General features: G+C 39.6%; 1 protein-coding gene and 1 pseudogene across 1 annotated transcript in view; one reads left to right on the top strand and one right to left on the bottom strand.

Annotated features, from left to right (window-relative positions):
- The first annotated feature begins 5,291 nt into the window (after positions 1-5,291).
- The window catches only part of ATAD5 (ATPase family AAA domain containing 5), a 35,907-nt gene continuing 13,597 nt past the window's right edge, over positions 5,292-27,601 (top strand). The window contains exons 1-10 of the mRNA XM_030862116.2: positions 5,292-5,357; positions 7,592-9,513; positions 10,225-10,333; positions 15,059-15,214; positions 17,141-17,264; positions 17,808-17,889; positions 21,117-21,301; positions 23,366-23,523; positions 24,235-24,394; positions 24,842-25,168. Of these exons, the coding sequence (XP_030717976.1) occupies positions 5,292-5,357; positions 7,592-9,513; positions 10,225-10,333; positions 15,059-15,214; positions 17,141-17,264; positions 17,808-17,889; positions 21,117-21,301; positions 23,366-23,523; positions 24,235-24,394; positions 24,842-25,168 (3,289 nt within the window). The remainder of the gene's footprint in view (positions 5,358-7,591; positions 9,514-10,224; positions 10,334-15,058; positions 15,215-17,140; positions 17,265-17,807; positions 17,890-21,116; positions 21,302-23,365; positions 23,524-24,234; positions 24,395-24,841; positions 25,169-27,601) is intronic.
- LOC132594284 (U6 snRNA-associated Sm-like protein LSm3 pseudogene) lies at positions 13,333-13,758 on the bottom strand (annotated as a pseudogene).

Raw genomic sequence — 27,601 nt, 5'->3', positions numbered from 1 at the left:
AAAGACAAGCTACCAATCTTAGTCTCATTCAACTTTATTTCCTTGACCTACTAACTGATGGGAGGCAGGAAATGTGTATCTAATATATCCACACTACCCACAAAAATAACACGAAGAAAACTGAAGAAAAGCTGTAAAACTGTGCCCGCAGGCTCGAAATATTTTTATTTTTTATTTTTTTTAACTTTTTAACTTTAGAGCACAAGTTTCTGAAGAATAAATGCCCTGGTCAATAACAGAGAGGAAGATTGATCTAGAGGTGGTGATGACAGAAGCCAGCAGGCCATCAGACAGGGCTTTACAGAGTTTTTAATCTCCGTGTCACCACATTAGTCTAGCACTGACTTGAATTTCAAGAGTACCCAGAGGTGAGCAGATTCAGAGGCACAGACTCCTCATGCTACAAGAAACAAAGGACTTGGGCTTCCCTGGTGGCGCAGTGGTTGAGAGTCCGCCTGCCGATGCAGGGGACACGGATTCGTGCCCCAGTCCGGGAAGATCCCACATGCCACGGAGCGGCTGGGCCCGTGAGCTATGGCCGCTGAGCCTGCGCGTCCGGAGCCTGTGCTCTGCGACGGGAGAGGCCACAACAGTGAGAGGCCCGCGTACCGCAAAAAAAAAAAGAAACAAAGGACTTGCTAATTGATTTATTTACGATAAGAATATAATTGCCAGGCTTCCCTGGTGGTACAGTGGTTGGGAATCCGCCTGCTAATGCAGGGGACACAGGTTCGAGCCCTGGGTCGGGAAGATCCCACATGCCGCGGAGCAACTAAGCCTGTGCACCACAACTACCGAGCCTGCACTCTAGAGCCCGTGAGCCACAACTACTGAGCCCACATGCCACATCTACTGAAGCCTGCGCACCTAGAGCCCATGCTCCACAGCAAGAGAAGCCACCGTAATGAGAAGCCTGTGCACCACAACGAAGAGTAGTCCCCACTCGCCACAACTAAAGAAAGACTGAACGCAGCAACAAAGACCCAACAGAGCCAAAAATTAATTAATTAATTAATTAATTTTTTTAAAAAGCACTGAAGTTTAAGTTAGGAGACTTGGCTAAACATTGTAACTTTGGAAACATGTGTGAGCTACATTTCTCTAAATCGACAATAATGTAAATGTCTTCCTCACAGGACTCATGCAAAGGCTGAATAGTATGGCCAGGTAAAAGCACACATTTATTTACAAAATATCTAAAGAGTACAAGGTATGTGTCTGGCTCTGTGCTTAGGTGCTGGGAATCAAATCGGGAATGAGACCTAGGACTTGCCTTCATAGTCCAGTAGGGGGATCACTCACACATAAGCAGGAATTTATATTCTAATATATTGAGTGCAATGAGTAGAAGCACAGAGACAGCCACCTAATCCAGCCTAAAGTATAGTGGAAGGAAGGAGGTATCAGGAAAAGTTTCTTGAACAAGGTAAACCGTAAACTGAGTCTTAAGGCTTTTCTTGGCTTGGCCACAGGTGCTTCTCTCCTTTCCCTTCCAAAACCCCATCAAAATAACAATTAAGGGATTTAAAACTGGATTAGGAAAACAAATGGATTAGGGACAAACGGAACAGTAGAGAACACAAAAGAGCACTAGAGAGTTCCATAAATTTTTGGAAGATGGAAAGTGGAGTAGTAGTAATTGCCCAAGAAAACTGCCGGAAGTTACAACATAAACTGCAGAGGATGAACCTTTCAGAATTGGGCTAACTCTCCCCAAAGACTCCTGAGAAACTCATGCTATATATCCTTTTAAAATTTTTAGTCACTTAAAAAAACTCACAACCCCTATTCTGACATTCCTTTCCTTATCCTACTTCCTGCATTATTTTCTCCTCAGCATTTAGCCCTGTCTTACCATATACTTTACTTATGGATCATTTTTATTACATGTCTCTTCCAACCAGAATACAAATTCTAAAAGGATAGTCATTTTTGTCTGTTTTGTTCACAGCTGCTTTGTTCATAGCTGGCACTCATTTGTATTTATGGAATGGATGGAAGGATGAATAACACAGCACATGAGAATGAGGTATGGAACTGAAAAGGGGAGACATCAGTTAATATTAGAGTTAGATATTTTAGGTCCATTGCCCTATTCCATGCATTTAGGTGATGCCTCCCTATTGCTTCCACAAAACTGCATGAGATATAAACACCTCTGCCCCCAAACAGATTGGAGGAGAAACCAAGTGGTCCAGAGAAAAGACCTCCACCTATTAACATTAGGAAGTCCCCCAATGAAAATCTCCTGATCATTCTACAGTAGAACCCACTAGTGAGTCCCACCTATGCTAAAAACCTTCAATCAGCATGAACCATTTTTTAAACAGCTTTATTGAATATAACTGATTTGCAATAAACTGCATATATTTAGAGTATATGATGTGATGAACTTTTTCATCAGTATATACCTGTGGAACCATCACCATAACCAATATAATGAACATTTCCATCACTCCCCAAAGTTTCCATGTAACCTATTCCTTTGTAATCTATCCCTCCTTCAACCCCTGAACACAGGCAATGATGATCTGCTTTCTGTAATTAGAGATTAATTTGCATTTTTCTCAAATTTTAAATAAATGGAATCATGCAATATAGACTCTTTTTTCATCCATGTTGTTTCATGTATTGATAGTTCATTTCTTTTTGTTGCTGAGTAGTATTTCATGGTATGGATATGTTTCTTAATGTACCTGTTGATAGGTTGTTCCAAGTTTTTTACTATTACAAATAAAGCTGCTATCAACATTTGTGTACAAGTGTACAAGTCTTTATAATATAACTATATTGGGAATGTGGGAGGAGAGAAAGTATGGAGGGTGGTGTTACAAGAGAATTAACCACCATAACAGGACTTTAATGCATACTGTTTAAAATTGTTAGATCAGGGCTTCCCTGGTGGTGCAGTGGTTGAGAATCCGCCTGCCAATGCAGGGGACACGGGTTCAAGCCCTGGTCCGGGAAGATCCCACATGCCACGGAGCAACAAAGCCCGTGCACCACAACTACTGAGCCTGTGCTCTAGAGCCCAGGAGCCACAACTACTGAGCCTGCGTGCTGCAACTACTGAAGCCCACGTGCCTAGAGCTAGTGCTCCGCAATAAGAGAAGCCACCATAATGAGAAGCCCACGCACCGTAACTAAGAGTAGCCCCCGCTCGCCGCAAGTAGAGAAAGCCGGTGCGCAGCAAGGAAGACCCAACACAGCCAAAAATAAATAAATAAAATAAATAAATTTATTTAAAAACATAGTTGTGTAAAGATATTGAAATATCTAAAGATAAGCAGATATTTATAGTGCTAGAAGACCAGGGGTCGAACCCGTGTCCCTTGCATTGGCAGGCGGATTCTCAACCACTGCACCACCAGGGAAGCCCTCAACACATTTTAAATGCTTAGCTTTTTAGAAGAATAAAAAGCGCTAGAGACATACCCTACAACCTAGCAATTCCACGTTTAGGTGTGTATCCTGGAAAAGCACCATTTGTGTTCAAGGATACAAGAATGTTCGCTGATTCATTGACTAACAGAAAATTGAAGACAATTTAAATGATCATCACTAAGGAAATGGATAAATAAAATGTTGTGCATAATTGGGTGGAATGCTCAGGAATGAAAGGGAACAAATCAGATTGACCTGTATAGCTCTTGAAGACAATGATGAAAGAAACAAATTGCTGAGTGATATTTACATTGTTACCTTTTATGTAAAGAAAAACAAAACTAAAGATTTTTCTACGGATACGTATATGTATGTAAAAGTATTAAGAAAGGCTGCAACGCTATCCACCAAATAGGTAATACTGGCTGCCATTGGGGCTAAGAGGAAGAGACCGAGTTAGGGGGTGAAAGTCAAAGAGACTTTAAGTTTTTTCTGTAGTTTTCTAATTGATTGCTCCTCCTCCACGCTCTTGCTCTTCCATCTTCTCCTCCTCTTCGCCGTCATTCTCTTTGCGTCGCGTTCTTACACTACGTGAGTTATAAGTAAACGAAACCAAAACAACAAAACAGTTTATATTTAGAAGTGCAGTCTCCCTTCCTGAAAAACCTTATCCGGGGTTAATAATTTTCAAGGAGAAAGTAATTACCACTAATTTCATTGGAGAAATTTGTACCCTTTATGTTGTCCAGGCAATAGCAAATACCATAAAGATAGACACAATTACGTCAACAGTTAACATCAGTTTGCATAACCCGACCGAACAAGGTGGCTTCCCGTTACTATTTGATAGGTGTATTTACATGACTTGTTTCAGCTCTTACATACCGTATAGTTAAAACTAGCACTCAGACAAAATAAACACACTCTCTATATTGCAAGTGCAATGAAAAAAAAAAGTAAAGCTAAACATGTCTGTGAAAACAATGCAAATGATGTATGAGATTATCTTCACTACAAACTAGCAAACTACTGGTACCCAGCAACAACTCGAACACACGCCAGCCAACTGAGGCGACGACCTTGGGCTCCTAGCTGCTCGCGAGGACGAAATCCACGGGAAGAAATGCCTCCTGACCTCAATTAGGGGTAAAAAGTCGAAATCTCGGACCCCAAGTGGGCGTATCTCTAGGTAGGACGCTTGCCAAAATAACATTTTATTCCGTGTGGGAGTGTAATCAATTGTTATTCCCTTTTCTGTATTTTTCGAATTTCCACTTTTAAATAGGGGCTAGTCTGGGGCGTCAAAAGTATGGGGTTCTAATTCTGCCACCAACGGACTTAGTCAAATCATATCCTCATCAGTGAAACTGGGCGTAAGAAGTTTGAATCTCCGAAGTCCCCGCTACTTTTAGATTCACGGTAAAGCAATCCCACCTCCTGCAGTCTTGCCGAAGAAGCATTTTGGCCCTCTCGGCTCACTGTCCGCGCAGCCTCCGGAAGCAATCTAAACTCCGCCCCCTGCACTCTGGACGGCGCGAAAACCCAATTGACAAGAACTCCCTCCGAATCCCGCGGGTAGGATCTGTGTTCGGCCTGCTTTTCCCGCGGGATCCCCAGTCCCTATCACTCAGAACTGGAGCGGCGGCCTCAGGGGCACCCCGCGCTCACCGACCGCGCCCGAGGGTCTTCGCTGCCCGCGCTTTCTCACCGCCTCTTCCCGCGTTCTACTTGGTTGAGCTGGGCCCAGCCTCTGCGACCACCCCGGGCAGTGGGCGCGGGGGAGTCCGAGGCGGACCCCGCGGCCCAGGTCCTCGCTCCTGCTGGAGCCGGCCGCCTCCATGGCCTCCCGACAGGCCGGGCCGGGCCGCGGAAGGTCCTAGGAACCGGGATTCCGGGAAGCAAGGAGCATGGTGGGGGTCTTGGCCATGGCGGCGGCAGCTGCTCCCCCTCCGGTGAAAGACTACGGGAATGAGGTGAGTTTGAATATCTCCGAATGTTGGGTGTGGGGGAAAGGTAATCCCGACTTAGGATCTATGAGGGGGAAGGAGGGATCTGGTGACGCCCCAGAGTCTGACATTCTGTGGAACAATTGCTGGGGTGTGTCGTTTCTTAAAGACGTGATAGGTCCCTAGAAACATTGGGATTGTGAGATGTTTGCGGGGACCTTAAGATGCCTAGTAAAGGACTAGTTACCAGATCCTGAAATGTTTCTGGAACTTGATGTTTTGCACTTGTGAAATGTTACGGAGGATCCCAGGGTCAAGTCTAGGGTTCATGATAAGGAATCATAGAACTTTAGCGTTGAAAAGAATCTTTAAGTTCTACCTGTCCACCCAATCACCTGCTCTAGGAATACCGCTTAGATTGTCACTACAGGAATCAAAAAAAGGTACGTCATTTAAAAATCACTATCTCATTGTTCTAGGTAGGGCTTAAGATACTGCAGTTAGAAGTCCCAGCTTGGCATGCTGTTATTCTCCTGTGTTCATCAAATTTCAGTGAAATGTACTAAGCAGTTGTTGTTAAGAGATTCTAATGCCATGAAGTAGTGGAGTAGCATCTAAAAGTAGACGGTTGTTATATTTTTACACCTTTCAAGCTCGCATTCTAACTGAAGTATGCAAACAGATGTCTTCGAAGTGAGTCAAGATGTATATTCACTTATTTCGCTGAGACTCTTACTTTTTAGAATTGAGTACTTTTGTCTGCTTGCTAATAGATGTTATGCTGATACTTCTTTGCTGAAAAGGCAGTTGCTCTGCTTGTCTCAGGTGTGAAGAAGGACTTTTGATACTTGAATTACACAGTTCTTGCTTTTTGTTTGCTCAGTTTTCCAGTCTTTTCATTACACGCTCTGCTTTTGGTGCCCTGCTTAGAGGGCTATTTCACAGTAATGATACTTACTGTTTAGTATTTTAAGGGTAAGGACCTTATACACATTATTTTACTTAATATCAGCCCTGTGATGAGGTGTTTTTATCTGTATTCTACAGATGAGAGAAGGTTAAGAAGTAATTAAAAGTAAGTTAGGTTAGAAAAAGTAAGTTAGAAAATTAACAGTAATTTGCTTAAGGTCCCACACTAGTAGATGTCAGAGCCAGCACTTGAGCTTAGATCTGCCTGACTCCAGAGCCTATGGTATTGTGCCTCTGATACGAGCTCACGATAATAATAATACTAACAACTCATTAGCATTTTCTTCTAGTACATTTATCATTTCATTTTAAGATGTAAAATTTTAATCTGTCTGTAATTTATTTTGTCTCATATTTATCCAGAGGGTTAAAATTTGTCCCCGTACTATTTATTAACTACTTCTTTGCCCACTAACTTGAGTGCTACTATTATAATATACCAAATTCTTAAATACACACTTATGTCTCTTTCTGGTTTTCTAATCAGTTCTATTAAGTTGCCTGCCTATTCATGCATCAGTGCTATGCTTTTAATCATGATAGCCTTATAATCCATTTTAATTTTCTAGACTTATAATTCCTTTGTTACTTATCTTCAAAAAAAACAAAAAGGTTTTCTTGTTGTTCTGGCAAGTTTTTTCTAACAAGTGAACTGAGGGAAGTTAAAAATAAAGTTGCTGGAGCTTTTTTTTAAGGGTACTAAATAGTATAAGAGGCAGGCGGTAACTCTTAATAGCATACTAAAACACTGAAAAGTCTTGTTTTATTTGTAGTAAATGTCCACTATAATTTTCACTTAATTAGTAAATTTTGAGATCCTAGACTTGTTCACCATGTACCTGTTTCTTGGAAATAGTTAGAATAATTTGTTTATTTTTAACTAAAACAGTATAAAGGGAATGGAAATAATATTTATAGAGTTCCTAGCATGCATCAGACTTCACATGTATGTAATATGTTCATTACAAATTCTGTGGGGTGGGTGGTACTATTCAAAGGTTATAGAGTAAACAGAGGCCAACAGTAATTAACACATTTGTACACAAGCATAGGGGGCCTTGAAACTTTTTATTGACGTATAATGTATAAAGTACACAAATTATAATTGTATAACTTGATGTGACATTGAGATTTGAATGTAGGTTTAACTTTAAAGCTCTTTTTCTTCCTAATATGTAATGTTTATCAACTAAGGGAGCCTTCCTTTTTTTATTGCATTACATAAAATAATAGATCCATGTTTAAAATTTATGTTGCTTGAAATAAGTGTTTTTCTTCTTTTAAATTGATAGGCAAGCAAGAAGCGAAGGAAAGATGATGACAGAACTTGCAAAACAATCACTAAATATTTATCACCAATGGGGAAGACTGCAGACAGGGTTTTCTCTCCACCAAAATCCAGTAATATTCTGGATTATTTTAGAAAGACTTTACCCACAAATGAGAAAACTCAGACAGCAAAAAAGTACAAGATAAAATCATCCACACCATTGCCTGCTGACAGTGACAAAGACTGTAAAACACCTTTGGAAATGTCCTCAAATACAGAGAATAAGAAGAGAGGAAAGAGACTTAATTTATCTCATCAACTAAGTCATATTAAAACTGAAAATGAATCTGCAATTGAAATTAACAGTGATGATAGCAAGGAAGACTCCAGTTTAAGTAACAATTTTGTGGGAAGTAGTACTTCTGCTTTACTCTACAAGAAACATGTCAAGGTACTTGCAGAAAGTATTCAAGATACCAAAAAACAATCAAGCACTATGACCTCCAAGAAAAGTTCTAAGAAAATAAGTCCTAAACAAGGTCCCTCAAAAAATGATCGCAGAAAATTGAGGAAAAGGAAGCACAGAGAGGTAATAGATCTATCTGAAAGTTTACCCTTAGCAGAGGAACTAAATCTCCTTAAAAGACATGGTAATGAGAGTAAACAGATAATGCCTTCCCTAACTAATGAAATGGAAAATACTGCAAATGATGCAGAATCTAGAGATAATATAACTAAAACAGCCCAGTTAAATGATAGTACAATAACTGTCTCATATGAGGAATTTTTAAAAAGTCACAACGAAAGTAAAGTGGAACAGGCACCAGACTCTACAGTGTCTGTTTGTATTCCTTCTGAAACTGTTGACGATGCAGTCAAAAGTGGTTGTATGACTGACCCAGAAACCTATGAAATTTCCCAACAGGTCCGCTTTAAGACAGTCACTGTTCTTGCACAAGTTCACCCCATCCCCCCAAAAAAGACAGGGAAAATACCCTCAATTTTCTTGAAACAAAAGCAGGTGGAAATGGAAAATAGTCTGTCTGATCCTGAGAATGAACAGACGAGTCAGAAAAGAAAATCTAATGTCGTTATACATGAGGAAGAACTAGAATTGGCAGTGTTGGAAGCTGGAAGTTCTGAAGCTGTGAAACCAAAATGCACTCTAGAAGAAAGACAGCAGTTTATGAAAGCATTTAGGCAGCCAACATCAGATGCACTTAAAAATGGAGTCAAAAAGTCTTCTGATAAGCAGAAAGAGCTCAATGAAAAATCTTTAAATGAGGAAGGAAGAGACAATAATTCTAAAAAAATCATGGAAATTCCTAATATCCAAATGATTTCAAATAATGGCAATTCACAGACACATGCTGATAAAGGAGGTTTTCCTAAGGAGAAAAGTAAAAAACTGAAGAAAAAGAATAAAAAAATCTTAGATACTGGTGCTATTCCAGGTGAAAATAGAGAGAGAAATCCTCAAGAGAAAGAATCAACTTTTTCCTTTAAAGAGAAACAAAATCAAAACAGGCTTAGAATGAGTTTAAGACAAAAGAAAACAGAAGTTTTCAAAAACAGCACATTACTTAACAGCAAAAACCTTGTTTGTGAAGGTGCAGCAGATGATGACCCTCTAAAAATTTCCTCTCCGTGTAACAATAAGTCTTCAAGAAAAACCGGCATACCAGTTAAGGATAAGGTTATACACTCTAAAGCTGAGACTGAAGACAGCTTGGTATTTGTTTCTACACTGAAACCAAGCAGAAGATCTGTAAGAAGTAGCAGCACACCTGCTACAGTAATCATTAGAGCTACTGATTCTGAAGACGCACAAGACGATAGTCCAGTAAAAGCTTCCACTCCAAAAGCAGCGAACTTATCAGGGAAGCGTAGCTTATATACAGCGGAATTAATAACAGTATCCTCTGATTCAGAGAGTCCTATTAGGTAAAGTTTTGTTTTGTTCTCAAGTTCTAAATATTCTGCATGTATTATTAGATGTGAAGGAAAGTATGTCAAGCACTGAAGAATTGTTTTTTTTTCTAGAACACAGCTGATTTATAAGAAAAAGAAAACAGGGTTTCAAAAATGTTGCTTATTTTCCATATTTAATTTAAACTCAGGCATGATTTCAGAAGAATTCTAGCCGTATTTTAGATGAGTTTTAAACTCTTATTTATCATAGTTGTTAATTCCTGGAGAAATATCCTCCAAATATGAATTCTGTGCATTTAACAAACATAAGATTAAAAATAAATCATAGAACATTTTTAGGTAAGCTGAGCCATATACTGTGAGGTATTGTGTTGGCCAGAAAGTTTGCTCAGGTTTTTCCGTAAGATGCCTCGGGAAATCCGAATGAACTTTTTGGCCAACTCAACATATACTTGCATGTTGGTTCTGGCTAATCCTAGGGGCTAATTTTCTGGAAAGCTTATGATTTATAAAATGAAACTTTATATTTTCTAAGAGTTTAACATTGAGTTTGGCTTACTTTTGAATCAGTTTGAAACTGATGGGGGGGTGTCTTTTTTCGTTTTCTGATTCAGAACTGTCCAGAAATTAGAGCCCTAGTTGGTTCCTTTCTATATTTAATTGAAATTCTTACACATTATAATCACATAAATGTTTGTGAATATCTTTTTGGGTTTTTTTCAGAATGAAATTCACCAGAATTAGTACTCCCAAAAAATCTAAGAAAAAATCTAAGAAAAGGTCTAAGAAATCTGAAGCAGCTGATGAAGATTTTGAGTCTCAGACTAGAAAGGTAATTGAAATATTAGGGTGTCCTGTAAGTGGTATTCTGTTTTGTAAAACAATAACTATTACTATTGGAAGTGATACGCCAAAAGAAGATTCACATATTTCATAGATTGGTTATGTTAACTATAACCCTATATTATTTTTTGCTGTTATTTTATTCCTCTAGTTAGCTTATTAAGAGATCAACATATCTTATTGTGAGATGAAAGCAATTGATAAAGACAGTATCGTTTACTTAGAAAAAGTTTTCTTAGTGACAGTTATATTCCAATCTTTTTCCCTAAGGCTGCTTATGGAAATAAACATGATTGAATTTTTGGTTTATTTTTATAGATTAGAGGCTAACAAGTGGGGTCTCTCAACCCTGCTACTGTTGACATTGTGCGCTGGATAATTCTTTGTTGTGGGGAACTGTCTTGTACGTTATAGGATGTTTCGCAGTAATCCTGGCCTCTACCCGTGAGATGCCAATAGCACCCCAGCTGCCCTAGCTATGATAACCAAAATATCTCCAGTCATTGCTAAATATCCCCTGGAGGGAAAAATCACCCCCAGTTGAAAACAATTTTCCTAAAGGGAGAGGTTGTATGTATAAGAATAGTTTAGCTGCTTTTGTAAAGTAAACTGCTTATCCCTTATGATGAGAGAATTGGATTCTCTCCTGGGTGAGTAGGTACAAATGTGTGTGTGTGTGTGTGTTGAAAAAGCCACCAGGGTGGTTCTGATATAATCCTTGGGTGAAAGCCACTGCCACAGAAAGTTGGTATCTCTTTTGTTTTTATTTAACAGCTCTCTTCCCCCCCCACCGCATCGGGGTGGGGGGGGGCTTCTTATCTCACTCTAGGTACTATGCTTGGTACTCTTATCATTAATCTTATAAAGTAAATATTTAACCCTGTTTTGAAGGACAGTGGCGCCAAAGGAGGTGAAAATATTTTTGAGAGTTGACATGATATATGATGGAATTTAAGCTGGGGACAGGGAAAAGGGGTACCAGGGGCTGATAAATAAGGAGAAAGTAGAGAGCTGTCAGGACGGAAGTTCCTGTTTTAGTCAGGAGTAACCAAGTGTGAGCTGGGAGGACAGGCAGCTAGGTCAGAAAGGAGGGTGTTGGAAATGACTGGTTTTTGAGATGATAGGACTATGGTTGATTTTGATTTTCTTCATTTTTCTGTTTTTTGTTTTTCTATAAACATGAACTTTTAAAAACTTTTATCAGAAAAATAACTCTTAGGGAAAAAGAAACAGATTTCAGGTAATAGCAGAACTACATGCCAAAATGCATGTGGATTTTTTTTTCACACATTCACTAAAACATGTCTTTTTTTTTTTTTTGGTACACGGTCCTCTCACTGTTGTGGCCTCTCCCGTTGCGGAGCGCAGGCTCAGCGGCCACGACTCACGGGCCCAGCCGCTCCGCGGCATGTGGGACCTTCCCGGACCGGGGCACGAAACCATGTCCCCTGCATCGGCAGGAGGACTCTCAACCACTGCGCCACCAGGGAAGCCCTGTTTTTCTTAACTGTTTCAATGATTGAGTCGTTAATTTAAATTTAGCTGGATTATTTTGAATGCTAACTTATCCTAAGGTTCATCAGCCTGTCAAAAATTTTGCTAGGGACTTCCCTGGTGGCGCAGTGGTTAAGAATCCACCTGCCAATGCAGGGGACACGGGTTCGAGCCCTGGTCCGGGAAGATTCCTCATGCCGTGGAGCAACTAAACCCGTGCGCCACAACTACAGAGCCTGTGCTCTAGAGCCTGCGAGCCACAACTACTGAGCCCACACACCTAGAGCCTGTGCTGTGCAACAAGAGAAGCCACCACAATGAGAAGCCCGTGCACCGCAACGAAGATCCAACCCAGCCAAAAATCAATCAATCAAATAAACTTATGAAAAAGAAAAAAAAAATTTTGCTAGCAGAACAACAAAAATCTGTCACTCTACTACTATAAAGCAGATCCTTAACATTCCTAACCTCCTTATGTATGTTCTGAATATCCATATCTATTCTTTTTTTATATTTTAGTTTTAATTTAAAAAATATTTTTTTCCGTGCCTATTCTTTTTAATGTTTTTAAAAAACATTTTAAAAGTTTTTGGAATTCCCTGGGGATCCAGTGGTTAGGACTCCGCGCTTCCACTGCAGAGGGCACAGGTTCGATCCCTGGTGTGGGAACTAAGATCCTGCATGTCACAAGGCACAGTCAAAAAAATTTTTTTTTAACTTTTTAAAAACGGCAAACATTTGTTTAAAAGACACAGTAGTATATAAATTTAAAAGTGAAAACTTAAAATTTTCTCTCTCCTACTGTTTAGGGGGAACCCACTTTTTTTTTCTTAATTGCTATCTCTCTTACTTTTTAGAAAGATTCTACTGAACTTTTAAATGCTGCTTATATTATTTATTTATTTGGATTTTATTTAATTAATTTATTTATTTGACTGCCTTGGGTCTTCGTTGCTGTGCGTGGGCTTTCTCTAGTTGTGGCGAGCAGGGTCTACTCTTCATTGCAGTGTGCGGGCTTCTCATTGCGATGGCTTCTCTTGTTGCAGAGCATGGGCTCTAGGTGTTCCGGCTTTAGTGATTGTGGCACGCAGGCTCTAGAGCGCAGGCTCAGTAGTTGTGGCGCATGGGCATAGTTGCTCCACGGCATGTGGGATCTTCCCGGACCAGGGATTGAACCCGTGTCCCCTGCATTAGCAGGCGGATTCTTAAGCACTGTGCCACCAGGGAGGTCCCCAGGGGGAACCCACTTTTAATAGTTACAAGTTCATCTGTCCAGACTTTTTCCTATCCTTAAATATTTATATGTCATTTTTAAAAGGGATCATATAATGTGAGCTATTTTGCAGCTTGCTTGCTATGTGTTTTCTTTTGGGTTTTTTTTTTTTGCATCTTGGTGATCACATTTATTGGAAGGATTGGAGAAAAATAAAAATGCCATTTAGCTTAAGAATTTGTGAGTTATCTACAAATCAACTTATTTCAGAAGTTGAAGAATTCTTGGTTATTTCTTAAAATCAAAACATACGCCGGTTTCTCTTTTGAATATCTTCTACATTTAAAGAGGCAATCATACAAAATCTCCTATTTTCCACACAGGATAAATTCTTTGTTTCAACCAACTCTCAATGGTGGGGCAACTAGCACAACACCGTCTCCCCGGACAAAGAGCATCAGGATATTCCGTTTGGTTGATTTATATATCTCTTCATATGTTTCTTCATCAATTTCTATAGTGGTCACAGTTTCTTCCACATCTCCCAATATCATATTTAAATGCTGATCATAAGCATGTAACCTGCCTCGAAGCTCTCTGTCGTTTCTCATTTTCACATAGATTCGTTCATCCAGACTGAGCCTGAAGAGATCCAGAGGCTCTTCTACAGTGTTGGTAGTTTGTTGCTGGTCCACGTCGTCCGCCATCTTCCAAACCCTGCGCTCTTTGCTTGCTATGTGTTTTTAATTCAAATGTAAAAACCTGTAGAACTCAGAATATGGAAAATACATTATCTGGAAGATAATATTTAAATGCACAAGATCGCTTAGTACATCAGTGGCAGAGCCAGGCCTGAAGGCCAGACTTTATTCTTATCAGTGCTCTTTTCCATACCTACTACCTTTTCAACCTCTCTTCAAAGGACTCAGCCTAAAAGTGACTAAAATCAAAGAATAGGTGCCATGAAGATAATGGGGAAATAACCAGTAATTCTTATCTGTACAGACATCTATTTGTTTGTTTTGGCTGCACCACGCAGCATGTGGAATTTCCCTGACTAGGGATTGAACCCATGGCCCCTGCACTGGAAGCACAGAGTCTTAACCACTGGACCACCGGGGAAGTCCACAGACATCTTTTTTTTTCCGCGGTATGCGGGCCTCTCACTCTTGCGGCCTCTCCCGTTGCGGAGCGCAGGCTCAGCGGCGACGGCTCACGGGCCCAGCCGCTCCGCGGCACGCGGGATCCTCCCGGACCGGACACAAACCCGTGCCCCCTGCATCGGCAGGCGGACTCCCAACCACTGCGCCACCAGGGAAGCCCGCCAGACATCTATTTTTAAAAAAGGTTTTATATACAGACATTTAATATGGATATCTTTTTGGGTATTTTTCACAAATGTAATTATATTTATCTGAATAGATTTCAAGCAAGCAATAAAGGCAAACCAAGTATAATTAGACACATTTTAATTTCATTTCCTTGGTAAGATTTGAATAACCATTTTTTTTGTCTTTTATTTAGTGTGATCTGTGATTATATTTTTCTATTATATATGTACTTAGTGGACTTCATTTTTTTAGAGCAGTTTTAGGTTCACAGCAAAATTGAGCAAAAGGTATAGATTTCCCATATACCCAGTGCTGTCACACATGCATAGCCTCCCCATAATCAATATCAAAATAGTACATTTGTTATAATTGATGAACTTACATTGACACATCATTATCACCCAGTGTCTGTAGTTTAAATTAAGGTTCACTCTTGGTATTGTACATTCTGTGGGTTTAGACAAATGTAAAAATGACATGTATCCACCATTATAGTACCATACAGAGTAGTTTCACTGCCTTAAAAATCCTCTGTGCTCTGCCTATTCGTCCCTTTTTCCCTGGCAACTACTGATCTTTTTACTGTCTTTAAAGGTTTGCCTTTTCTATTTTTTTCTATTATTAAATATAAAATATTTGCCAGTAACCTAAATTATTATTTCACATTTGTGTTTAGGTAAGCAGTGCTTCAAAAAATGTATCCAAAGCAAAACAATTGATTGAAAAAGCAAAAGCTTTACACATTAGTAGGTCAAAAGCTACTGAAGAAATAGTGACACCTTTAAGGCGTTCGTCCAGACATCAGACGCTCCCTGAAAAGTCAGAAACAGAAGTAAGTATTACAAATATTTATTGATATAAATTCTGTTCTGTTCTTCTGTTTGAAATGGGAGAAGGAAACTGTTATAAAATTATAAGGTAGAATTGTAGGAAGCCCTGAGGTTGTAGAAAAAATATCATTTTCCATTCTCTTTTCGAAGGCTTTGGCTCTCTTTTGCCTACAGAATACACTCTGAATCCTTATCAAGTCATTCAAGATCCTTCTTAGGCTGAACTAGCTCCTCCTTTTCCTCAAAACAACCCCCCTTCCTAAAACACACTCTTTTTGCTCCGTCATACTAAATTATTCATTTTGCCCCAAAGGCTGCAATTTTTACTTTTTTCAGTTTGTAGTTTCAGCGTAAAATGTATATTAGGTACTCTCTTCCACCTGAGGAATTCCTACTCAGAGTTTAAGATCATGCTAAATTATGCCACCATCTCTCTCTCTTTTTTAAAAAAATATAATAACATGATTTATTTAAAGTGTGCAATTCAGTCACTTTTAAAGAGTGTGCATTCATTCACAGAGTTGTGCATTCATCACCACAGTCAATTTTAGAATATTTCATTACCCCCAAAAGAACCCTCGTTCTCCTTAGCTGTCACCTTCCTATCTCCCCTCCCCCAGCCCTAGCCAAACACTAATCTACTTTCTGTCTCTATAGATTTGCCTATTCTGGACATTTAATATAAATGGTATCCTACCATATGTGTCCTTTGTATCTGGCTTCTGTCATTTAGCATAATGTTTTAAAGGTTCTTCCATGTTGTAGAATCAGTATTTTGTTTCTTTTTATTACCAAATAACACCCCATTATATGGAAATACCACATTTCATTTACCCATTCATCAATTGATGGACATTTGCGTTGCTTCCACTTTTCGGCTATGAAAAATGCTGTGAATAATCGACTACCTACTCTTGAAAGCTTTGCTGATGCCTTCAAGACAAATAGTTTCCTTCCCTATATGTACTTTAATTTACTTTCATGGGTTTTTTTTTTTGTATTTAGTCAGTATTACTTTCACTATACTGTATTATAACTAGTTAAACTATGTTTTAAAATAAATTTATTTATTCATTTATCTTTGGTTGTTTCGGGTCTTCGATGCTGCGCACGGGCTTTCTTTAGTTGTGGTGAGTGGGGGCTCCTCTTCGTTGCGGTGCACGGGTTTCTCATTGCGGTGACTTCTCTTGTTGCGGAGCAGAGGCTCTAGGCATGCGGGCTTCAGTAGTTGTGGCATGTGGGCTCAGCAGTTGCGGCTCGTGGGCTCTAGAGCACAGGCTCAGTAGTTGTGGTGCACGGGCTTAGCTGCTCTGCGGCCATGTGGGATCTTACTGGACCAGGGATTGAACCTGTGTCCCCTTCATTGGCAGGCAGATTCTTAACCACTGCACCACCAGGGAAGCTCACTAGTTAAACGATTTACTCATAGATTAGCTCTCCCTCTGTCCCCTAAACCCTGGTGGAAACTTGACACCAACTCTAGAGTTTCATTTTTGTGTGCGTTCCCAGTGCCTGCTGTATTGCCTAACACATAGTAGATGCTCAATAGATGTATGCTGACCACATGAGAACTTACCAGACTACATCTAATACATATCTAGGATGTATAGTTCTGAAAGGGAATAGCCATAATTTTTATAGCTTGGTTGTATTGATTCTTTTATCTGCAATATAATCTGTTCGTTGCTTCTTTAAAAAAGAAAACCCATGGTCATAATCAATCCACTCTTTGATCACGTGAACTTGTATGATATAAGCACAGACTATTGCCATTCATATCCTGTGTTTTCTGTGTTAGTTTCTGACAGGGAGATGTATGGAGTTGCTAATGTGATTATCTTGTCATGGCTTCTAGCACTGTAATCCTTTTGAAATTTTAATAACATTAATTGTATGTTATTAAAATTTTTTTTCTTATTCTGTCTTAGGACTCTGTAATAACAGGTTCAAGTCCTACTCCTTTAAAGCATCCTGAGAAAAATCAGAAGAAACTTCAGTGTCTGAATGATGTGTTAGGAAAAAAACTTAACAAGACTCCTAAAAATGTCCCTGGTAATCAGATTTGATAACTTGATGATGAACATTAGAATGTTTTGGGGGGATTATATTGTTCTGAATTTTAACTTTATCTCATTTTGATTTAATCTCTTGTCTTATAAAATATAACCTTTTAATTATATTAGATATTTCTATTTTAATAAGTGAGTAAAGTTATAATGTAGTGAAGAGTTTTACAAAAGGTAACTGAGTGTATTTTAAGTGATTGCATTTCTTTGTATCTATTTAGCCTCAGTTAACTTAGTGGTTCCCAAAGCTGACTGATTATCAAAATCATCTGGTAAATTAAAAAAATTTTTAAATCCTTAGGTCCTTCCCTAGACATACTGACTGAGAATCTCCAGAGGTGGGTTGTGGGAATCTGTAGTTTAAAAAGAAGCTCCCCAAGAGATTCTGATATTGATTTTGCCAAGTTGAGAGATCAGCTCATTATAGAAAATTTTTTAATTAAAAAAATTTTTTTTAAGTTTTAAAAGTAGCTAGAGGTAAGTGGAGATGATGAACCTTGATACTAACCTAAGCATTTATTTTTCTAAGGAAAAGTGAAAGTCGCGCCTTTATTTCTTACTAGAAAGGCTCAGAAAACAGCTGATCCTGTCCTTCGTTTTGATGAAAGCAGGTCAGTCTGATACAAATTTTAAAATGTCAAAATATTTCATGGAATGTATTTTGCATTCATTTACTTTGATGAGAAAGCATTTAAGTTATCATTTGAAGCTTTGATAAATCCATTTTTACAGATGACAATATTGACAATGCTACAACTGCAATTTGAATATCTTGGTCTTTTGCAAACATTTTGTGTCCATCTCTAGACAAAACAGTGGGAAAATAAACAAGCAAACCAAAAAGCTGATTTATGAACTTGTTCAGTAAATATTTAAATACCTACTATGTAGCAGGTGCTGTTTTTGGTACTAGGAATATCATGGGGAATAAGACACATTCCCTGTCCTCAGGAGGCTTATACCCTAGAGGAAAGACAATCTCTGATTAAACATTAATTGGGCCAACAAATGAAAAATTGCAGTGTGCTAAGAAGGAGAGGTACAAAGGTCTATTAAAAGTTTGTTGAGGGCTTCCCTGGTGGCACAGTGGTTGCGAATCCGCCTGCCGATGCAGGGGACACGGGTTCGTGCCCCGGTCCGGGAAGATCCCACATGCCGCGGAGCGACTAGGCCCGTGAGCCATGGCCGCTGAGCGGGCACGTCCGGAGCCTGTGCTCCGCAATGGGAGAGGCCACAACAGTGAGAGGCCCGCGTACCGCAAAAAAAAAAAAAAATTGTAAAAAAGAAAAGAAAAGTTTGTTTAGTTGATTTGGTCTGGTCAAGCAAGGATTTTCTTTTTTTTTTTTTGCAGTATGCGGGGCCTCTCACTGTTGTGGCTTCTCCCGTTGTGGAGCACAGGCTCCGGACGCGCAGGCTCAGCGGCCATGGCTCACGGGCCCAGCCGCTCCGTGGCATGTGGGATCTTCCCGGACCGGGGCACGAACCCGTGTCCCCTGCATCGGCAGGCGGATTCGCAACCACTGTGCCACCAGGGAAACCTGCAATCAGAGGGTTTTAAACAGAAGTATGGACATAAACATTTGGATTTTGAAAGTTTAATTTGACTGCTGGATTAATTTGGCTCTTGTACAGAGAGTGGGATGGAAGAGGATTAGAGTGGATGCAAGAGTTTGGGTGTGAGATGATGGAGGTGTGGACTCAGGTGCTGGAGACGATGTATGAAAAGATTTTAGGAGATAAATTTAAGAACCCTTGATGATTAATTAGACATGGGGGCTGGGGGTGGGAGAGATGAAGGTAGAAGGATGACACTTAAGTTCTGGTCTGTGCCAGTAGATGGCATGATGGAAGAAGACCAGGTTTAGGGACATGAGTTCAGGTTATTTGGTTTTTTTCCTGTTTCAGTTTTATTGAGGAATAACTACATATTGTTAAATGCACAAATCTTAAGTATACAGTTTTGATAAGTACACTTATCAAAGTGTATCAAGATGTCAAGATATAACATCTTTCTTTTACTCCCTAACGGTTACTTACTCTTTTCCTGTATCACCACCATCACCACCACAACAAAAGGTTACCACTCTTCTGATTTCTATTACCATCAGTTAGTTTGACTTCGGTTGCCATGGGTTAGTCTTGTCTGTTTTAGAACTTCATGTAAACTTTGTATATATTGTTTTGTGCCTAACTGCTCTTGTTCAGTAAACATATATTTTTTAAAATCAACTTTATCCAGGTATAATGTACATACAATCATATGCACCCATATTAAGTGAACAGTTTGAGGTTTAACAAATGTACACACCTGTGTGATCGCCACCACAATAGAGAACATTTCATCACTCTCAGAAATTCCCTTTTGCCTCTTTGCAGTTCATCCCTGCTTCCACTCCCAATGCCATGCAACCTGTGATCTGCTTTCTGTTGGTATAGATTAGTTTGCCTTTTCTAGAATTTCATAGAAATGAAATCATACAGGAGGTACACTTTTGTCTCTGGCTTCTTTCAGTCAAAGAATATCAGTAGTCTATTCTTTTTTATTGCCGAATAGTATTCCTTATACGAATATATTTACCACAATTTATTCTTTTATTGGTGGCCATTTGGGTTGTTTCCAGTATTTACCCATTTACTCATGGATTCCTGTTTTATTCTCTGGGTTTTAATCCATTAATAATTTTAATGCTCAAATTGATTCTAATTTGGCCATTGGAAGCCCTTCAGCTTGGTTTCTATGCCCCTTTGACACATACTCATCATTTATAGAGCATTTCTTACTTTTTTGAACACAAAGATATTCCAGGCTCATCTTTTATTTGCCCTGCCCCAGCTCTTTAATTAGCCTCTTCTGCAAGGAGCCCTGGTTCCTTTTAGTGGAGGTGCTTATTTTGCTCCTGAGGTATCAGTGCTTCTAGGCTTTCTCAGCAGATAAAGCTAGGAAATACACACACACACACACATCAAAACTATTTCTAACTGTATATAATATATGTGTGTATATTTTTTATTAGTACCTTGTACCCCCTCCTTAAAGTTTACCTTCCGCTATAGGCACATACTAATATAGCTACTTCACCCATCTTTTCATCCTCCCCTCTAATTAATAGTCAAAAAGGTACACCTCCTCTTTTCTGAGATTAATCTCTTCAGTCTGGCTTTAGATCTCATCTTTTCTTCATTTCTCTCAAATGGGAAAGGAATGGAAATTTTTGAAGCCTCTTCTTAATTACCAACCCAAATTTCAGTTTGCAGAGAATATTACAGTCCTCACTCTATATATGGCAGGCTAGGAAGGGTGTATAAGCCGTGACACACCAGCACCATGCTCTCTCTCCCCTCCGCCACTCCATCATCCCATCCTCCTCTACCCTTTCACCAACTTCCCGCTAAAGTCAAGATTCTTATGATTAGCAATACAAGATAAGCCAGGTGAAACTGAGACATCAATAATAAGGGCCTTAAGGTTCCTGCTATTGTATTGGAAACAATATTACCTTAGAAGTTCTTGTATTAACTTTTAGAAATGTGGCACTGATTTTGTTTTCTGATTATAATATAAATGTATGTTTAAATTAAAAAAAAAGGAAGACAGACATTTTGGTGGATGTCCTTCAAGACATTATTTTCTGTATATACTTATTTTTATTTAAATTTTTTTAACACTGAAAGACTTTCGTTTTTACGATAAGCAGAAAAAGAATTTGACCAGCTAACATCTCAGGTAGCTGATTAAATTTTTTCAAATAAAATTAAGAAGTATTTATTGTATAGTTAGTTTATTTTTTTAAGTGTTTATAACCTTAGCTCTCCTTTTCTTACATCATTTTCTTAAAAGTCAAGATGCTTCTGAGAAGCCTCAGGCTTGTGATGTGCAGTTTAAAGCAAAGCGTGACTTTCTAATGAGTGGTTTGCCAGATTTGTTGAAACGACAAATTGCAAAGAAAGCTGCTGCGTTAGATGTGTACAATGCAGTGAGTACCAGTTTCCAGAGCGTCGTTCATGTTCAGCAAAAAGATGATGGTGAGTTTATTACTATGAAATATTTTTAAATGTTAGTAGTAATATGAAACTATGTAAGTTGGTTTAAGATGAGACAAAGGTTTAGGTATAATTCTTATGGGGAATTTAGTGTTTTATCCTCTCTTCTTCAGCCTTGGACTGAGGAAGGGGGTGGGGCAAGAAAGCCAAAGGCATCCTCAGCCCTTACCCCTGATGCCAGGGGAGGGCAGGCACATGTGTGGGCCCTTAAGTGAATGCTGTCCAGATGGGCACTGTGTTCTAAAAGGAAGGCAGTTCCCTTCTGAAATCATAGCCTGTGTGTGAACAGATCATCTTTAAGAATTTCTCAGAGGAGCTCCAGCCCTGTCTTTGTCCAGTCTGCTGTTCACTGTTCAAGGGAAATCTGTTTGCCTCCTTTCCAGAACAACTTGTGCTGTTTAGTACCACAAAAGTATCTTGTGGGCTATATACTGGAATTGGTAACAGGGAGCTCCATTGGACCAACAATGGAGCAACAGTGCTCCATTGCTCTAGTTCGCTGTTTTCTCACATGTACCGTGCACGAGAGCGAGCTGTTTGCCCAAGCCTTGTAAGGTGGTGTTAGCTTGATCCTGAGCTAATTCTCTTTGGATCCAAGTGCTATGGCAACCACAGTCCTAGTTTACTTATGTAGTTTTTAATTACTGATAATGTACAGAGCGTTCTATCTTTACTTTGTTGTTGTTCCTACCTAGAGTTTTTTTGTCAGCACAAAAACAGTTATATTCTTCTCAGCTGGCTTTGTGGTTTGGTTTGGTCTATTCCCTCTACTCATGAAATGTTCACTATGTTCTGTTCTCCTTTCTTTTCCTTTTATGTTTCTGACCTTGATAGTTGTTTTTTTTTAAACCCACATTTATTTATTTATTTATTTTTGGCTGTGTTGGGTCTTCGTTTCTGTGAGAGGGCTTTCTCTAGTTGTGGCAAGCGGGGGGCCAGGCTTCATCGCGGTGCACGGGCCTCTCACTATTGCGGCCTCTCTTGTTGCGGTGCACAGGCTCCAGACGCGCAGGCTCAGTAGTTGTGGCTCACGGGCCTAGTTGCTCCGTGGCATGTGGGATCTTCCCAGACCAGGGCTCAAACCTGTGTCCCCTGCATTAGCAGGCAGATTCTCAACCACTGCGCCACTAGGAGAGCCCATGACCTTGGTAGTTTTTGAGTTTTGTTTAGCCTCTCGTTTATGGGGAACTTCCCAGTCAGTCTTTCTAGTAATATTCCACTTTTCTTTTTTTCCCAGTTCTTTCACTGGCCATTCTGTTGATGAAGGCTTTCTTGTTACTTTTACTAGTTTATTTTTGTTTTTACATATTTATTTATTTCATTTTCTTTTTTGCTGAGTCGGGTCTTAGTTGCGGCACGCAGGATCTTCGTTGTGGCGCGTGGGCTTCCCTCTAGTTGTGGCGCGTGGGCTCCAGAGCACATGGGCTCTGTAGTTGTGGTGCAGTGGGCTCCCGAGTGTGTGGGCTCTGTAGTTTGTGCATGCAGACTCTCTAGTTGAGGCGTGCGAGCTCAGTAGTTGTGGTGCGTGGGCTTACTTGCCCCGCAGCATGTGGGATCTTAGTTCCCCGACCAGGGATCGAACCTGCATCCCCTGCATTGGAAGGTGGATTCTTAACCACTAGACCCCCAGGGAAGTCCCTAGTTCAGTTTTATAAAGCATTTTCTAATAGTATGTTCAATTATAGAAGTTAGTTATGCTTTTCCTTAGGATCATGCCCACGCTCACCTAGTAACAGAATTTGGATTTCAGGATGCTAACTGCCCCTGAAATTTTTAACCTGATTAGCAAGGTTGATTTAAAAAGGAAAGAAAATATGCTAATATTTGCTTATTTTTAACAATTGGGAGGGAAGACTGGGTAATTTTTATGAATTGTATTTGTTGGAGGTGAGGGTATCGTTTCCTGTATACTCATTTGAGTTTTGGTACATTTGTGTTAACTGTGTAGTTGTTGTCAAGTCTTCTCATGTTTATTTAGTTGGTATTTGATAAGTGGATAAGGATATGAATGAAGGTAATTAACATAATTTTTCTGTTTTTCTTTAGGGTGCCATTTGTGGCATTTGAAGCCACCCACTTGTCCTCTCTTAACTCAACTTAAAGAACTGAATACTAAAGTAATAGATCTCTCAAAATGTGTCATGGCTCTTGGTGAATTTTCAACATTGAATTCAAATTCAAAAAGTAATACTTCTGCTGTTGTGGTAAGTATGAGAGTGGTCATCCATTGTAGGCAGTTTCCTTCATATCTTTCAGAGGGAAAAAATTTTGGATATTTACTGTTGTGGCCTAAAATTCATCTCTTCCTAGAGTCCAATTTTAAAAAACAAATCCCAGTTGAAGTACATATCTGTTTTAAATAGTCCTAGAGCTTTAAAAACATACTAGGAATTAATGATAGCCAGTTTTAAAAGAATATTAGATTACATAGCACATTTAGATACTTTATCAGTCAGAATTATAATCTCATAAATGAGTAAAATACAATTAGTTGAAAAGAAAGAACAATAAAAATATGAACTAAGGAACTTCCCTGGTGGCACAGTGGATAAGACTCTGTGCTTCCAATGCAGGGGGCCTGGGTTCGATCCCTGGTCAGGAAACTGGATCCCACATGCATGCTGCAGCTAAGAGTTCACATGCCACAACTAAGGAGCCCTCGAGCCGCAACTAAGGAGCCCTCCTGCAGCAACTAAGACCTGGTGCAACCAAATAAATAAACAAATATTTTTTAAAAAACATGAACCAAGTCCTTCTAAAGCTGTGCAAATGCAGCTTTGCCATTGAGATTGTATTTAGTGACTAAAGCTAATCCTACAATGACATAGACTTATAGACAGAAAGTAGTTGGTAGTATTCTGATTAATAGTAATGGACAATGTGGGTTTAATTGAGCATTTTATTCTTTATTGCAGTTTGTTGGGAGAAGGAAGGATTTGACTGAAGAAGTACGAAATCTTTTGCTGGAGGAAATTAGGTGGTCAAATCCCGAGTTTTCTTTGAGGAAATACTTCCCTTTGCTTCTAAAAAAGCGAACTGAGCCCCAGGTACTTTCCAAGTGTCATCGTAAACAAGGTTAGTGATAATTATTATTTCTGTTAACATTTCAGTTTTGAAAACACTAAGCTTAGCCATTGACTCTTGGAAGTGGTCACCACCGAGAGAACATTACTTATGGTTGATAGGGAGAACGGTTCAATTAAAGTAAAGCAACTTGTGTGATACAGTGTTAGCCCCTGACAGCTTCCAGAGTTGGCAACACAAAGACAGCTTTAATTATGTTAAAATACTAATAATTTATTTAAGGAAAGCCTTAGATGAGGTAGTTTATATAGGCCGTACAAAAGGCAATCTAAATAACAAGTTATCCAGCTTGCTTTCAGTATGCCACATTTGATTCTTGTGTTTTCACTTTATAGATAAGGCTATTGGATATTTTGAAGTGGTATTAAGATTATTGGGTATTAAAATTTGTTTTTTGTTGATTAATAAGCACATGCATTTCAATAATTCCCCAAATAGAAAGTCCAAAACTAGAGCCCGACGTCAGTCGAAAAGAAACCAAAAGGAAACGAGTGGAAATGGAAAATCATAAATCCAAAAGAAAGAAACCAAATGAGTATTCAGAAAGTCCAAAAAAGATAAGTGGAAAACTAGAAGAACTTGACAAAAGAAACAACTCCAGTGGGATAAAGCTAGATTCTTCCAAAGGTTTATTTCCTAAAACATCCAGGAAGAAACGAACAGCTTTGAGTACAAGGTGTAAAGTGGAAACAGAAGCCGTAGAAGATTCTGATATTCTGATAATAGATGGTGACACGTCTACATCAGAAGTATCTTCTATTCCGGGTAAATTAGACTTTCTCCCTCTGGTCCTAGAGGTTTTTTTGTTTGTTTTTAACTTCTCATTTTTCCCCTGTCTCTTAATATATGCTCACTGTAACATTCAAACAAAATAAGAAGTGGAAGCCTCACTGATTAGAGTCTTCCAGATAACCACGTTTAACAGATTGCTGTTTGGTCTTTGATTTTTCTGTGCTTCCCTAAATACATATGCTTTTTTAAAAACCTGGAGACTTCCCTGGTGGTCCAGTGGTTAAGACTCCACGCTCGCAATGCAGGGGGCCCGGGTTCAGTCTCTGGTCAGGGAACTAGATCCTGCCTTCTGCAACTAAAGATCCTGCATGCCGCAACTAAAAATCCCGCATGCCCCAACTAAAGATCCTGCATGCTGCAACTACAAAAAAGATCCCACATGCCGCAATGAAGATCTCGCACACGGCAACGAAGATCCTGAGTGCTGCAACTAAGACCCGGTGCAGCCAAATAAATTAAAAAAACAAACAAACAAAAAAAACAGGGGGCTTCCCTGGTGGCACAGTGGTTAGAGTCTGCCTGCCGATGCAGGGGATGCGGGTTCGTGCCCCGGTCCGGCAGGATCCCACATGCTGCAGAGCGGCTGGGCCCGTGAGCCATGGCCGCTGAGCCTGCACGTCCGAAGCCTGTGCTCCACAACGGGAGAGGCCACAGCAGTGAGAGGCCCGCGTACCACAAAAAAAAAAAAACCAACAACAACCTGGAATCACACTCTACCTATTATTTTACACCTGTTTCACATATTTTTGACATATTCCCATTTGGTTACGTAGCTTTTCTGAAACATTCTATTGAATTAATGCATCCATTTAGATTATGTTTTGATAATTTGTACAGCAAGTCTCTGTATTTTTTAAAAATTATTTATTTTTGGCTGCGTTGGGTCTTCGTTGCTGTGCGTGGGCTTTCACTAGTTGGGGCGAGCGGGGACTACCCTTCGTTGTGGTGCACAGGCTTCTTTTTGCGGTGGCTTCTCTTGTTGTGGAGCATGGGCTCTAGGCGCACAGGCTTCAGTAGTTGTGGCACAGGCTCAGTAGTTGTGGCTCACGGGCTCTAGAGCGCAGGCTCAGTAGTTGTGGCACACAGACTTATTTGCTCTGCAGCATGTGGGATCTTCCCAGACCAGGGCTCGAACCCGTGTCTCCTGCATTGGCAGGTGGATTCTTAACCACTGCGCCACCAGGGAAGCCCCTCTATATTAAAGAAAAATTTTTTTAATTTTTTAAAATTAATTAATTTATTTGTTTTTATTTTTGGCTGTGTTGGGTCTTCGTTGCTGAGCACAGGCTTTCTCTAGTTGCGGTGAGCGGGGGCTACTCCTTGTTGTGGTGCATGGGCTTCTCATTGCGGTGGCTTCTCTTGCTGTGGAGCACAGGCTCTAGGCACACGGGCTTCAGTAGTTGTGGCTCTAGAGCGCAGACTCAGTAGTTGGGTGGCCAGGCTTACTTGCTCCGCGGCATATGGGATCTTCCCCGGCCAGGGATCAAACCCCTGTCCCCTGCATTGGCAGGCAGATTCTTAACCACTACACCACCAGGGAAGCCCTTTTTAAAATTTTTCTTGGAGCCTGGTTGATTTACAATGTTGTGTTAGTTTCAGGTGTACAGCAAAGTGAATCAGTTATACATATACCTATATCCACTCTTTTTTTAGATTCTTTTCCCAGATAGGCCATTACACAGTATTGAGTAGAGTTCCCTGTGCTATACAGTAGGTTCTTATTAGTTATCTATTTTATATGTAGTAGTGTGTATATGTCAATCCCAATCTCCCAATTTATCCCTCCCTGTCCTTACCCCTGGTAACCATAAGTTTGTTTTCTACATCTGTGACTCTACCTCTGTTTTGTAAATAAGTTCATTTGTACCCTTTATTTTAGATTCTACATATAAGCAGTATCATATGATATTTATCTTTCTGTGTCTGACTTACTTCCCTCAGTATGACAATCTCTAGATCCATCCATCTGTCATTTTTTAAAACTATTTTCATGCATTGACTCCACTAAATAAACTATAGATTCCCTTACCCCACAAATTCCACTGGGGTTTTGATTTTGCATTAGAATGTAGATTAATGCCACGTGGTGCGGCCAAAAAAAAAAAGAGAGGGAGATGCATACCACAACGTAGATTAATTTGGAGGGGACTGGCATCTTCCTAACTCTTCTCAATTGGGAGGGTAGCATCTCTCCGTTTACTCAGGCTGACCTCCTAGAATGTTTTAATGTATCTTTTTAGTTGTCAAGAAGGGGCTCCATGAAAATTATGCTGCATTTGTTCTTTAGATTATTTCTTACAGTACAAATTATTTTTCATACTTTGTGTTTCTTGAGTGATTATTAAAATTTTTAATGTATACTTTTAAATCTTACTGTCATAAGACTTTATGGTGGTTAGCTTTTAA

Source organism: Globicephala melas, chromosome 20, assembly GCF_963455315.2.
Source record: "Globicephala melas chromosome 20, mGloMel1.2, whole genome shotgun sequence".
Taxonomy (NCBI): Eukaryota; Metazoa; Chordata; class Mammalia; order Artiodactyla; family Delphinidae; genus Globicephala; species Globicephala melas.
This window is presented reverse-complemented; position numbering and strand designations above follow the sequence as displayed.